Genomic DNA, 14,766 nt, shown 5'->3' on the forward strand with positions numbered 1-14,766 from the left:
AGGAGTCAGCGAGACACACACACATAGACACACACGTACAGTAAAAGTACCCTTGTTGGTCCGTCTCTCCAGATTCTTACCCGCTAAGGAAAGAAAAAGGCGAAGAAAGACTTACTCGACCCCCAGATATAGGTACCCGGCCCAGGTACGGACATGGATGAGGACAAGGGTGAGCGAAGGTGTTGCACCAGAATCGTATGCCCGTATCTCAAAACTCTATCGTCACCGGATGCGCAGAAGGAGATCGATCAATCATGTTCAGGACGGAATCTCTCTCACGATTCACTCACTCATACCGCAGAACGGATCTCCTCAACGCCCGGCACACCACAGAGTCCCTTTCCTCCTGTGGAGTTTCCATTCCGTCTCAACGAACGATGTAAATCGGATCACGGTGTGTCGCGACGTGCGCAGAGTACGACGTGAGAGGTCCAGAGGTCCAGAGGTGAATCAATCATTGTGTCGTCCGAGGGGAGTCAATCACCACTCTTGCATACAGGATGCGGGTACCTACCTACCTAGGCACCTCTACCATTTACCTTACAGAGAGACAAGACAACCAGCGAAGAAGAAAAAACACGGCATCAAATTTCTGAGAGGCGATCAAAAGACTTCCGAGTTGCCAAACAAAGACAAAAACAAAAACCAAAACAAAGAGCACCCAAAAAAAGTCCGTACCTGACATGTATTTTCAAAAATCATAGACCGATGAATTACTTTCTCTCTCACGCTACTTGAGAGGAATTGCGAAGAGGGTACCTGGCTAATGGTCTGCTCTGCTCTGAGCAGCTGAGAGTTTTGGATACCTTTCCGCATCCGTGACCTTTTGGTAACGTCACAATAGTCTCGTCGTCTCTTTCGTCTCTTTCGTCTCTTTCCTTCGTCACACAGCGAGTATCCGTTGGCCTCTTTTACGCAACACAGGAACCCAAGCTGGAACCTCGTTGACGCCATGCACGTCCTTGAGTTCCCACGCTTCTTGGACGACCTGCCACAACTCTGCAATGTTCCCGATGCCATACTGAAGCATGCCGGTCCACCACCGATACCACACGTCCCTTGAGGGGCCTCGTTCCGCCTCGCACGCGGCAATGAAGCCCGGCCAGGTGATCGTGGCGCACAGGTTGTGATCGTAGCCGGCGCGCAACTTGAGCTCTTCGATCTCGACGAGATGTTCCGCCACCCGATCAATGTGCAAACGCATGTCGGACGGTCTGCAGGGTAGGATGCGCGTGTGGTAGTACACCCGTAGGCCGCGCGCAAAGGCAAAGATGTGGTGTTTGGCCAGTTGGGCTGTGAAGGACAATGATGATGTACCCGCACTTCTTGCGGGAGAAGAACCCGGCGGCAAGATGACGTCGTCAATGGCCTCGGATTCGATCGACCAGGAAGAAATGTCGTCCGACAGTCTCCTGCACGCCGAGATCAGCGTCGGCGGAAACGCGTCGGAGCGCGAGACGTAGTAGGAGATGTGTTGACCCAGCGTGACGACGTGGTGCATGAGGTTGGCGAGCCTCGGGGTGATGCCGTAGGCGAATTCCAGACCGTAGTAGTCTCGGCAAGAGACGTCGTACGGTCGCTTTTCCGTCGTGTCGTCGCCGTCGCCGTCGCCGTCGCCGTCGTTGTCGTAGTAGTAGTGTTGCTCGGCTGCCGACCACGGTAGCTCGGCTAGGTCCAGGGACGTGGTGCTTGCCAGCGTCGAGAGGAACGTGGACATGGTGATCAGCCGGGCGATTTTGGGTGTCGCGTGGTGCTCCTCTCGTTGCAACAACTCTCTCGCGAGGGGGCCCATGCCGCCGAGGTGAATCCAGTACTCGGACATGGAACCTTCCATGACGTCCATGGTCGTGAGCGTCAACATGGCCGAAAGGATGGCCTCGAGGTGGACGCTGGAAAACGACGAGACATCCCCGCGTGGTGCGCCGCCACCGGCCCCCTCGCCGTACTGTGACGGCGACGGCTCGCGCAATGCCTTTTGGAGAGACTCGAACGCTTTTGCGCGGAAGCCGCGCGCGAGTACGTCAAGCTCGAGACCATTCTCTGCCTTGTCCCTCCGCAGATGAAACGCAGACGTGGCCAAGACGGCGTAGAAAATCGCTTCGTTGCTGGCTGGCACCTTGGTGGGGCCGTGGTCCACGCTTGGAGGTAACAGGCTCGAGGCACCGGCCATGGCCTGGGGAACGTATATCGTCGAATACAAGTTCTCGGGATGCGGCAAGGGGGGCAAAACTTTGGCACATACGTTGACGTAGTTGTCCATGAGCCGACGAATGATGGGTTCTTGGAAGAGATCCGAGTCCATGTCGAAGCGAGAAGGGAAACCCTCGAACGACCCGTCTCTGGGGGTGGGAGGATCTCCCAGGTCGTTTCCGGACGAGAACATGTCGCGCAGTGCTCCTAACGTCGCGTCCTGATTGGGAAGAGCAGCTTCCTGTCGGTGTCTAGGATCCTCGAAATCAGTGTCCATCGGCCGCGGTCCTCTGTCCCCTGGCTGATCGCTGCCGTCCCTTGGAAGTGGAAAGACGCCAAATGGCCCCGTGGAGAAGCAAGCCAGTTCATTATCACGTGTGTCTTCGTGAGCGTCAATATCAAGTAGTTGCTGATCCACCTCATCGAGTTGGAAGGTCCATGTCTCAAGGCCTGAAAATTCTCAGTAAACGATCAAGAGGGTACGGCTTTTGTGCCAGTGAGATGTCCAAGGCCCGGAGACCAGCTTCAACGTACCTTCTAGTGACATGGCCTGGCGCTTGATGGCCGATGGTGCGACAGTGTCCTCCTCCGTGATCCAGTACAAGCGGAGGTCGTACCCTTCGCATTGCAGCTCGGCCTTTCGACATCGACTGCATTCTGGTCTGGTTGCGTCGCATTTCACCTTTCGTGCTCGACACGTCCAGCAACTTGAGTGATAAATACGTCAATTAGCGTGCCATTTATTTGTGTGTCAAAGTGTTTTTGAGAGGAAAGGGGGGGAGAGACGGGGGGGTGGTGAAGGGGTGAAACTTGATCACTGGCAAATTCATTCGTACCCTGAAAACGTTTTTGTCTTTGCTTTAACCTCCCGTATTCGTTTCTTCCCGGTCTGCATGGCACGATCTTCATCCTAGAAAGTCGATCGTGCTCATGCCCGTGGCATCGGCGCTGATGTTTGGAGCGAACCGTGGGTAATCAGGGAACAGATAAGAGATTCTCTACTCTGACCTTTCCGTTTCGATCACAGTCAATCTTATCCAGCGAGGTTGGCGTGATTGAATGTGCAACATCATGAGGCATGAAATGCTAATCAAGAATCAACTTTCGCATCAATTTATTGAAGATCCCCACGCGCATGTCCTCGTACACTTTGATGGAAGCCGTGGGGCATCGAAATATCATCAGTGAGATCAAAGCTCCAAGACAAATCGGCAAAGTCTCGGGTAATCAATCATGCAATGTCCCTTTGGACGAGGAGCACAAAACTCTTGGTAGGGAACATGCTGTTGGCACCTTGTTTGATGGGAAACTCACGACTCTAATTGTTGCATCATCTTGACTCCATCTACGGAAACAAACACGGAATATGAATATAGTACATCTGTTCTAGTAACGGGTAAAGCTACACTGGCACAAAGACCTTTTCCCTCACAACTTTATCGGACCTAGAGACATGGCCTTGCACTGAGACCAAAATTCTACCATGCATCAGTAGGCTCTGTCTGCTGTCGGGATCGACTGCGAGCTGAGACTCTCTTGATGCCCAAGGCTCTGGTGAGACGTAGCAGTTCATGATATTCATCTACCTCATCCATCGTCATAGGAAGACTGTCTTGTCGAAGGGGATATCTCCCTCTAGTTGTGCCAGACGGAGGTCTTCGCTTTTCGCCCTCGTCACGACCGGCTTTTGGGCGCCGTGATGGCTTACTGCTAGGTATGCTTTCAGGAGGGATGGGTGGTACTGGCGGTAGCGCTCGATCTGGTGGAGCTTTAATAGGAGGCCCTGTCTGCGAGCGAGGTGGAAAATACTTGACGCCTTCTTCGGATGATGCGCTGGTGCTGTAGTTCATGTATGTAAACGCCCCTGTGTCGACCGATTCATCAAATGTCAGATGAGGATCCACCTGACTGTCCTTTCTTTGCCACGTATACGACGGATGCTCCGGGCCATCTTGTTCGTTCGGCCACCCACCATGCTGCTGAAGACGCATATCGTTCCGGCGACTCGACTGGCGGCGCACCGACTGCTCTCGGGAGTGTGGACTGTCAGCCACAACGGTATCCGAGAGGGCATCGAAATTGAAGGACGCTAGAGAACTGGCTGATGTTGTTGCAGGAGTAGTCGGTGCGCTTCTCGGAATATGAAGAAACGGTGGCTGTAGTATCTGCGTGGCTCGGACGATATCTTGGGCTGGCGGCAGCCGTCGTTGCTCTGGCTGTTGAGGTTGCTGTCGTTCAGCGGTCAGGGCACGTAAATTTGTCGAGGCCTGACGCAGACGCTCCGTCGACCTGCTTTCGCTGCGCGTCACACTTGCCGACCTCTCTGGTGAACGCTGCGCACTACCCCTCCGCTCGACTTTCTCGTTGATGAGTTCGCTCTTACAATGAAGGTGGGTCATATTCGCAGAACGACAGATGTGCTCAGTCAGCTTCCTTTCCAGCTCGTCACTTGAAGTTCTTGCGGGAGGGTCCCTGGCCAGGCATTGGAGTGTCAGTTGCACGATCGGACCAACGGCATGGAAGCTCAGACTGTCATCCTTTTTCGCCTTCTTTTCAGCTTCATTCTGCAAAGAATGCGCCCACGTAAAGACTTGCCCCAGGTTTGCATGGAAACTAGCATCCGCCAAACCTCCGCCGCGTCCGGCGACTCGATTTTTAGAAGAGCGATGGCGGGAAAACGCGTTATAGCTACGTTTACACAGCACTGTGACGATGTCTAGAATCACTGCCCCAAGTGAAAAGACATCAGATGCAAACATATCGTCCTCCATTGACTGCCATGTTTGCACCACGGCACTGCGAGCTTCAGGGTTGGCGACAAACATATTCTGGCCGCTGAAGATGGAAGAGAGGTTGTTGCTATTGGATGACTTCGATGAGAGAATTGATGGGGCTCGTCTTGGAGTTGACACGGACGTAGCAGGACGTGTTGTCTCCAGAGTGGCAATGGAGTGGCTGTCTGAAGGTGTTTGAAGAGGCCGCCCGCGACTGGTTGGTTGTAGCAGACCGCCAGTCCGCATGGTTGCACTCAGACGCAGTTTTGCATAGTCCCCCCTCGACGCAGGCTGAAAGCTATAGGCTGGCCTGATCGAGTCTGTTCTGCTCCTGGCGCTGGTCCTGCCGCTTGAAGAAGTTCCAGTATCTTTACCACCAATCCGTCGAGCTGTACGGCCGCCCGACGGAAGCGATACTGCCGCAGCACCTGTAGAGCGAACCGTAATAGCCCTTTTCCATCTTTCAGGAGGGCCGTACTGATATGCTTCGATATCATCTGACCGAACGCGATCGCAAAGATAACCATCACCTTCTAGGTAGCCCAGACAGATCTGGAAGGAATCCGAGATATGGATGTTTGATGGTCTGATGGCTCCGTGATATTGTCCGTTGCTGTGCAGCCATGACAAGGCGTTTGCGAGGCAGTGAGGCCAATTGACAAGAATGCGACGACGTTCTGCCTTGGACAGACCGGTGAACGATTTTGGAGGGTCTGACAGAAAGCCTTTCAAATTCCAGTCTGGCGCCGGTAGAGAGAGCACGTAGAAGTTGCCTTGGTGTGTGTAGGAGGCGAAGACCGAGATGATATGCTCATGGTGTAACCTTCTACTTGTTGCAATCTCATTGAGGATAGCAGCCTCGGTGACCTTAGGCTCAATGTGAATGCGGCGACGAAGGAAGACGGTGGATGATTTTGTGGGGAGTCGGACTTTGTCGGTGCCTTCCTGGCTGAAGGATATAACAGCAGCTTTCAAACTGAGGGCAGTGACAGGGACGTTCTCTTCGTCCGCATATCTGATGTGTTCCCCTTCGTCGACTATACGACTCAACAAGCGAAACTGAGTTTTATAGAAGCGCTTGTCCAAGGAGCGATCAGGTTCGTAGGACAAGCGAAGGTTGGGTACGGCATGCTCTGCAATGGGAAGATCGTCATCGTCGTAAGAGTCATCAACCACACCAAAAATTTGATCCGGAACTCCAGTCTGCACCAATATCAGAAAGAAACGCCGCGCTCGAGTCAGGATCCAGTCGAGATAGGTATCATCCGTCAAGCCAGCACCGAAATACAACGGACGCTGAAGTAGAGCCTGCTCTTCAGGCCGTAGCTGAGCATGGACATATGCGGACGTGACTGTCTCGTATACACGCTCATCGGTCCAGTAGGCCTGGGAAGTCGGCGACATACTCAGTCGATGTTTGGCCCCTGCTGGGGCGTCGTGGGGAGGTGTACGATGCTGGGGTTCAAAAACCAATGACGTGGACTCCACCAGCTGTCGAACAGCTGTTGTTGCAGCAGTGAGTATCCGCAAGTTGGCCGCGCAGGCAGCGAGGTACGCTCATGTCTAGAGAGGCGTTTAGAAGGTGAAAGTTGTTCGCATCACCCATATTCATACTCAATGTCAGCCAGGGACATGTCGAAGAGCAGAAAACCCCGGGCCTGCATGTGGTTTTATCAACCTGTACCGCACGGCATCCCGCCTAGCCTAGAGGCGAAATGAGGAGTCTTACTCCGAACACGGCCAACAGTAAGCGCAGAATCAGCAGAGGTGAGACTCGAGCACGCAGCATGAGAGACCTGACTCTCGACTCGGGTCTACGCACAGAGATGGGCCATGGCAATGGTCAGTGGTCCATGGAGCTCTCCGGAGTGGGGGTTATAAGTGGGAACGCAGCAGATAACACAGGGACTCGGATGGGTGCAAGCCCTGAATGTTACCCTTATCGCAACCAACAAGGTTCTTTAGGCAGAATGTGGCTTGCAAAAGCCACTAAACTGGTGACAAGCAATTCCAGGGAAGAGGAATAGCGCCACGGGCCTGTCAATGTCAGGAAGAGGCCGTGTTCCTCTGCCAGGTCCTGGATTTGCATATTTGATCACCCTTGAGAGTTTGCGGGGAGCAGACAATGCAGTCAAACAGCGCACAGATTGCTGGCTTGTCTCCTCCAGCATTATACTTTCGTTACCGAATTCCTGGAACTCGCCATTCCGGGCAGGCATCCAGCTTTAAGGAGAGACCAGCCCTAAGAAAGGGCCCAAAAACCACGTTCTCGCCAAGCAAGGGCTAACCAGGGGGTTCTCGGAGGGTTGTCCACAGTAATCATAGCCTAGTGAGCCGTTGACAGTGACAGTCGAATCATCCGATGGTCGAATGTGAAAGGGAGCCCGGCGGGAGGTCGGAAGGACGGTAGCGTCTCCTGCCCGAGAGACAAGGCGCTGATCGGCCGGTGACTAAGGAAAAGTGCTCTCGCCGTGGCTGGCGAGAAGCAATAACGCGATATAATCTTTCACCTTATCTGTCCTCTTGACTGGTTCCTTTACAGCCTTATCGTGCCTGTACTCCGTACCCCCTAACGACCTACCTCACCGTTGCAGCGAGGACCACCCTGCCGCAAGAAGCCGTGGGGACTGTCTTGCAAAAGCAACATTACGCTCTTCGACACTTTTAGAATTGAAATTTCAATACTGTTCGGTGACCACCCACTGATGCAGGGGAGGAAAGACCGCTAACAGATGGCGCTTCGAAGTGATAACTGCAGGGGAAGGACGCATTCGAAACCCATGCGTGGCATGGAATTACGCAATCATAATGGCCTCTATAGTGTCGTCGAAATGCCAATGGTGCGCGCAGGGGGATACATATCCGCCTTTTCGGATATGGGGGGGACTGAACATGGATCTCGACATCTCTCGCTTTTCCGACGTTCATCACCATAGTCGTACTGTCATGCTCGCGTCTCAAGTTTTAGCCACCTCGTATTGTTGTGGGAATCTCGAAATATCAGCAGATCATGGAGACGGCGTGGAGCCCAATAATGGCTTCGCGGCGCTCTGCTCCAAACGGGTCGGCCTCCGCGAAATATGCTAAACCGGACGGATGCAACTTTCCGAGGGTGTTGATCATACCTCCTTATCGAATCTGAAATACTGCGGCCGGTTGCGACCGAGGTATCTATTGACATCGAATCCAGGGGCTCCTTATTGTTGCAGCCCTGCGTGACCCCGGCCAGTTTCTGTTCTGGTTTGTCGCCTTGGTGTAGATCAAGGCCACAGAGGAGAGCTGTGTCCATCAACGGTGCCCATCCGATCTGTGTGACGACTGCTTTCCATTTGACTTTTACGGGTAAGAGATCAAGTGCAAGCCGTGGGCGATCCGGTCTGCACAGCTTCCAAATGTCGCTGCTCGATGTGGTTTGGCTCAGTCCCGCGCGCTCTTTGCTAGACTTTGTTACTCCTGCAGTTGTTGAAAGCTTCAACTGATTTTGCTCTTTCCTGTGTTGAAAACTGCCTTTATGGTCCTACCTCCTGTTGTGACGGCGAGACAGACTGGATGCCCAAAAACACCAACTTCAGAACCCAAATGGTCTGTCTACATATGTCAGAATTCGTTGTGTTCTTCCAGTAAGCTTTCTCTGCTTGGGCTTGGAACTGATCAGATTCTAGCGATTGGGTCGAACCATGCATCGACATCGCTATTCCCGCCACTCTCACATCGTACCAGAGCCTGTTCTGGAACGTGCCTTACTCCTATGGCCACGGCTGTGGGGTTCAGCCACAGCTCGCTCTCTCCCACTACGCATCGTGCTGCCGAATTCAATGATGCGACGCGGTTATACCGCGTTGGGTGATAATTCTCTTTAGGCTCCGGCACCTTTGGGACTTGGACCATTTCGCACTTACAGCTACACCATTGGTAGCTGGGATCCGAGTCCTGGTCTCTTCACATTTTGGGAAGACAATCATGGAAAATATACCTGAGCTTCTTGTGTACCCAGGCACGGGCCGTGTCAGTCGATATGGGGATCCAAAGTATGGACATGGACTGCATGGTGGGTTTATTCGTAGGCCAGGTCTGTGCCATGAAGGCGTTTAGCATGTGGAGGGATGGAGTTTGGTGCTGCTGCGGACAACAAAGCATATTTGCAGGCTGTGATTCATGCCTCCAGAAGAGGAGTGAGTAGTCAATGGTGAGACATGGTAACTGATTTCTGAATTCATAGCCTTCGTAGTATGGAATCATGTTTGTGCTTGTGCCTGTCAGGGATTATTTTCTGGGCCTAAACGCGAATCGGTGATATTTGAATCCCATTGCTCCTAGTGTCGAGTTCTATAGTCCGAGTTTGCCAGAGTTTACCAGAGTTTACCTGATGATACCAACACCGATCAATATCCACTCCAATTCGACTACGTCAGGGCTGTCTTTACATTACAGACACGACATTCACCGCAGCAAAAGTGCGCCTGACAGCTGGATGTCATTTGAAATTTGGCCTTATTTTCTTCGTCTTTGCTCCTCTTCATCTTCAAAGCTACTTTACCTGAAATTGTCTCCTCTGCCTCTGGTCTCGCAATAAGGATCTCAAGACCATAATCATTACGATGTCAGGGCAACCCAATTTCGACGATGATGCGGATGCCGCGATGCACGAGATGATGGGCTTCAGCACTTTCACAGAGCGTCGAAAAGACAAGCGATTTGGTAGGTGTGGCTCCGCCTTCGTTTTCAAACGTCCACTTCCAGCCCTGCTGTTTGGTATTATGACATCCTCCAAAGGACGCGCAGATGCTTCCATTGCGATCGAACGTCGTGCATCTATACAGGTCTTTCAACGATGGGAGTCTGATGACTTCTCTTGGCCCTGCTCATTGTCCCACTTCTCCCTCGAGAAACGCTTGCGTCGCCCTTACCACCTTTGGCCTCATCTTTCGTGAAAGCCCTGTGATTTCAACAGCAGGATCCATGTATGTGGTCTCTAACGTCTCTTAGAAACAACCTTTGCGCCGTCGTTGTCGTCCTCATCGTCATCAGCAACAGCAGCAGCGGCAACAGCTTCACAACCAGGAGAGTCATCAAGCAAGCCAGCATCCTTCGGATCAAGTCTTGACGGATCGAAACGAGAACAAAATCAGAACCACGGAAACGAAGAAGCGCCTGTATACGCCTTCAGCTCGCCAGTCAGCAATACCTACTACACCAGAGAAGACCTCGATGCCTGGGCACGGGGCAAGGTCAACGCCAATGGAGACACCGTCTACTTCAAACCTGGTTTTGTGTCTGACGATCCTTGGGCGAGGCTGCGTCCGAGAGAAGGAGACCACGACAGCAAGAAAGCCGGGACATGATCGGAGGAAGACGACTACGATAACGACGATGACACCGTCAACTGGCCAGAACTTCGATAGTCACACGCAGCTGCTCCTGGGTAATTGGTCCGAACCAATCCAAGTATCCATTATCTGCAGGACACTCCGATAAACACTCCCCAGAGTCAAGCCTGAGTCAGGTCAAGAGCATTGCATTCTGCATTCAGTCGAGCAATTGTTACTCCCGAACAGGCAAGGGGGCAGGGTTTGGGGGTAGATCAGGATCGGTGGACATGCCGGTCAGCGACGCGAGACATGGTTTTCCTTTCATCACCGATGATCGTGAATGGCTACCACGATGCATACCACGGGCCATGCGTTCGTTCTTTCTTCCTACCGTTGGTCCCTGCAGCAGCACCTGCTAAACCGCTCATCTACGATTGATGCTTTTAAGTTTATTCGCAAATGACGACCGGCGGGCAGTCCGGGTGATAATGTTACTTATTGGTACCTGCTAGCAAGAGGACCTGGGAATGGAACGTGCAAGGGTAGCGGTAGTCATTGACAGATCAATGACATGATTTACGATACGGAAGACTTCTTCTTTTCTTCTTTTTGTTGTCGTTGGAATTCTCAACTTCAGATGCCACACTCGTACGTCCCTGTATAGTAACGATACCTAGGATAGGGGTACCCAGGTACCTAAGGGAGGCACATCAGGTGCACATGTAGTACAGACGGATACGAACGAAATGTGTCTCTGGTGGAAGAAGAAAAAAAAAGATATTGCCAAGACCCCGCCATCTTCACTTCCCCTCCCCCCCCTTTATTCGTTGTTATTGCCTATCTAGATGGTACTAACAACTTATACGTACCTACCTATCACAACCGTTCACCTCCACAAACCACGTACCGACTGTACGGTCACCGTCAGCCAGTGGTATCTTCGAAGGCTCGAGTCTAATCAATGGTTGACTTTTCTTCGTCGATAAGTGACGCATGATCCGATATTACTTGCTACTTCTGTAAAGCACTTTGAAAACAAGCGGGAAAGGCAAAGCACCAAGCACCAAGCACCAAGCACCCGAGCACCGGTGACCAGCACCATCACCATCACCAGAGTCGCGGCAGGTAGGTACCCGACAAATCAGCTCTCTGGGGCCCCGGGGGGAGCAGGTAACGTACAAATACCTAGGTACCTGGGTGCCTCGAGTGCAATCAATATACCTTGTCAGGGGGCCCACGGAGCCAGAACACCCGAACATAAAAAACAGATTAATTTCATTGTTCCGTCTGAAAGCCGAAAAAAAGAGTAAACAGCCGCCCCCCCTCCCAAAAAACCAAACGGTCCCCGAGTCCCGAGATAAAAAAAAACAGGCGGGTTGTGTTTAACAAGTTAAACGACGACGACAACAACAACAACAACAACAACAACAACAACATGATCATGCGAATTTTTCTCTCCCTGACATTAAAAGGACCGGTCAATGGGTTTCCATCCTCGAACTCGGGCGCGTGGATCCAACCTGAGCAGCTTTTGTGTTTTTACCAGGTCCAGGGAGTACGGAGCACCTAGTAACTGACTACATGGGTAGGTACCTAAGTACCTGGGTAAGATATCTTACCTACCGTAGGTGACTCCGTACGAGAACTCCCTACGTAGACCTACCAAGGATACTACTGGGTAGTAACTAGTACTAATAAATTACCGTCAACTTTGCTTAGCATCGACCGTCGAATAGCTACAATTAGCTACAACATACCCCTCCCCCCCCGGGAAGCCTTTACAGTGTTACCTAGGTACCTACGCAGCTGTCCCAGAGTTACCAAACAGGGGGACCTTCCAGGTCTTGATGTTATCAAATCGCCTCCTCCAGCTGAGGAAGAGAACAAGTGCCAGAGACGCTTGACCCTCACCGGGACAGGACTTAGGGCCCTGGCCACCCCGTGAAGCTTCACCAGCAGCTTGCCCGAGGTTCGCAATGACCCCTATGATAACTAGGGCTTGCCTAGCCTACAATCCTCAGATTCAAGGGCTTTCATAGAGGTCCCAGGCGCCGTCCACAAGAGGCCATTTACAACATGACTTTGAAGCTTAAGGCACCACGGTCCCCCCTATCGAGTTCCAGTCCCGGGCGAAACGGCCTCCCTGTGGATCGAATCTCGCATATCACTGGCCTTCTCGGTGCCGGACCCGGCTAGGATTGCAACTGGCTTTGATTGTGACAAAAGAGAATACCTCGAAATACGAATACACGAGTATGAAAGGACCTTCTCAGTCTGTTCTCACCCAAGGAAATCCCAGCGACGTGATCCGCCCTCTAGTCCCCCATGCCATCTGAGAATCCAATGGCCCTGGAGCTTCCAAAACAAGTCACACTCCCACTCATTTTCAGAGCTTCAAATTCCCCGACCCAAACCCAAATATGGCTTAGCTAGCACACCCAGCGCTCCACACCATCTGCAGCTTTGGGGGCTTGCTTCACCTGCAGATTGCAAGGTCTGGTGACTGAAAATGGGTGCTGCACCGCGCAGAAAATGGACCAGGAGGGCAGGCCCACCCAATCACACCGTAAAGAGCGTCGTACCAAATGAGTGAAAGTGGCAAGCGTACCTGCATGGGCTCTCGTGTGGCACACCACACCCAGTCGCCGTCTCGGCCACCTGCAAAGGGCGATCGCTGCCGTGCGATTTGGCCATGTCATTTTCTGGGGCAAAATGGGATTGGCGTCATGCACGCCATCTGCCTGCAAGCTGCGGGGCAAAAGCAGCGATCCGTTTTGGCCAGATTCGTGGGGTGGAGCGGAACCTAAATCGACTGCCACGTCAACGACAACGGCGGAATACTGCCAAGGCTGCCTTCGACTGTCCCGACGAATGAATGCCCACTGTTTAAATGGATTCCGATTTGCTGCTGCTCGACGTCGCCTGAGAATCGATGTGCTGCTCTGAATGTCGTTCGAAAATTTCCCCCCTCTGCTAGGACAGATATCGACGGGGGATCGTTTGGGAAGAGATTGTACGCGAGAAAAATCTCCTGGAAAGTAGTTCAATGAAATTCGTCGCTTCGTCAGTCATGCATGATCATTGCTTCAAGAATGTCGGCTGCGGCTTGCTTTCGCATATGCCTCAGGATGCTTCCTTTCAGCCTTGCTTTTCATGGAGCTGATTTCCAAAGTGTCAGCAAGAACTGCAATAACAGCCTGGCGAGCAACTTACGCCATTTTCTTGGAGGAATACTCGAGGTCCTTTCGGATTTCTCGAACAACTTCCAGACCCTCGGCGAAATTGACTTTTGCGGCCTTGAGGCGTCGCTGAGCGTAAGCCTGCAATTCTTCGAGTTCTCGCTGTTTGGCGTTGAGCTCGCCGGATCTATTCTTGTCGTTAGCTTTGCCATTTTGCATCGAGTCCGGTGCACTCACGTCTGTGCCTGAGTCACCAATGAATGATCCATGCGCATTGGATCAAACGCGGTGCTCATCTTCTCGTTGAGAACGTCCATGATATCGACGCCCGACGAGGAGGCGTACGAATCGGCGTCACTGCCACTGTGGCTTGGTGCATAGCTGGACCTTGCAGAGTAAGAACCGGCGGACGTCCGGCTCCCAGCATAAGAGGTGCTAGTGTCGGACAGTTCAGGAGGGGACATAGCCCTAGAGTAGGGACTGCTGTAGCTTGTGGTCTTGGGTGGCATAGTGATGGGAAGGGTCTTGCGGGGAGCAGTATGGCTGGTAGGGTGACGAGACACATGGGTAGCCATGGTGAAAGGAGTAGTAGACTAAAGGAAGATCAAAGGGTATGGCAATGAACACGTCCCGGTATGGGATGTAGTTGGCTGAGGGGGCAGAGAGATGGTGTGAGAGAGTCTCCTAGTGAGTGATGGAAAAGGAAGCAGGAGGAAAGAACACTTCGAGGACCATGGAGCGGGTTTTTATAGGCGAGAGTTCGAGCCGGGCGGACTCACCTTCGCAGGGATTGTGATTGCCAGCTCATCCTTTCCTTGAGAAGGACCAATATGATTGCAAGTCGACGAGGGATGTGGTGTCATGTTGAGCCACCAACCCCGCTCCTGAAGCAAGAGAAGGAAAAGCGCAGAGCCAATGTCAAGTGGATGGCCAGACAGGATCGGCACTGTCCGTCACCTTCCGCCCGGCAGGCCAGAGAAGAGTCCGTGACGACCAGGACCAAAGAGAGCGGAGGGCAGCCCACCATGAGCAGGGCGGCCGTCGCAGCATGCATGTGGTGGGATGATAGTCTCAGCTGGATCCCCGTGAGGAAGGAAACGGGAAGCAGACGCCGATCATTGGCGGGATTGGCCTTGTGCCGTGCCCTTTGGACTTTAGCTCGCGGGATCTAGAAAGCCAGCGGCGGACGGGAGTGGCTGTTGAGGGAACGAAGACGGAGCAGGTTGTGAGAGAGATGGACAGGGGGAGTTGCGGGAGGCGGTGATGTGGTGGAGGTCCATTGCAACGTAATGAGCTCTTGCAGCAGGACACGCC

General features: G+C 52.7%; 4 protein-coding genes across 4 annotated transcripts; 1 reads left to right on the forward strand and 3 right to left on the reverse strand.

Moving 5' to 3' along the window:
- Positions 1 to 883: 883 nt before the first annotated feature.
- On the reverse strand, positions 884 to 2,737 carry PV08_11396 (uncharacterized protein; the record flags this gene model as incomplete). Its single annotated transcript, XM_016385704.1, has 2 exons — positions 884 to 2,640; positions 2,725 to 2,737. The coding sequence occupies 2 exons, from the start codon at positions 2,735 to 2,737 to the stop codon at positions 884 to 886; spliced, it is 1,770 nt and encodes a 589-aa protein (XP_016230648.1).
- Positions 2,738 to 3,668: 931 nt separating this feature from the next.
- PV08_11397 (uncharacterized protein) lies at positions 3,669 to 6,368 on the reverse strand (the record flags this gene model as incomplete). The annotated part of the gene is made up of 1 exon (XM_016385705.1): positions 3,669 to 6,368. One exon carries the CDS (start codon positions 6,366 to 6,368, stop codon positions 3,669 to 3,671), a length of 2,700 nt encoding a protein of 899 aa, XP_016230649.1.
- A 3,194-nt stretch (positions 6,369 to 9,562) lies between these two features.
- Positions 9,563 to 10,306, forward strand: PV08_11398 (uncharacterized protein; the record flags this gene model as incomplete). Its single annotated transcript, XM_016385706.1, has 2 exons — positions 9,563 to 9,662; positions 9,951 to 10,306. 2 exons carry the CDS (start codon positions 9,563 to 9,565, stop codon positions 10,304 to 10,306), a joined length of 456 nt encoding a protein of 151 aa, XP_016230650.1.
- Positions 10,307 to 13,359: 3,053 nt separating this feature from the next.
- PV08_11399 (uncharacterized protein) lies at positions 13,360 to 14,027 on the reverse strand (the record flags this gene model as incomplete). The annotated part of the gene is made up of 3 exons (XM_016385707.1): positions 13,360 to 13,432; positions 13,487 to 13,639; positions 13,690 to 14,027. The coding sequence occupies 3 exons, from the start codon at positions 14,025 to 14,027 to the stop codon at positions 13,360 to 13,362; spliced, it is 564 nt and encodes a 187-aa protein (XP_016230651.1).
- Between the last annotated feature and the right edge of the window lie 739 nt (positions 14,028 to 14,766).

Source organism: Exophiala spinifera (assembly GCF_000836115.1).
Source record: "Exophiala spinifera strain CBS 89968 unplaced genomic scaffold supercont1.9, whole genome shotgun sequence".
NCBI lineage: Eukaryota > Fungi > Ascomycota > Eurotiomycetes > Chaetothyriales > Herpotrichiellaceae > Exophiala > Exophiala spinifera.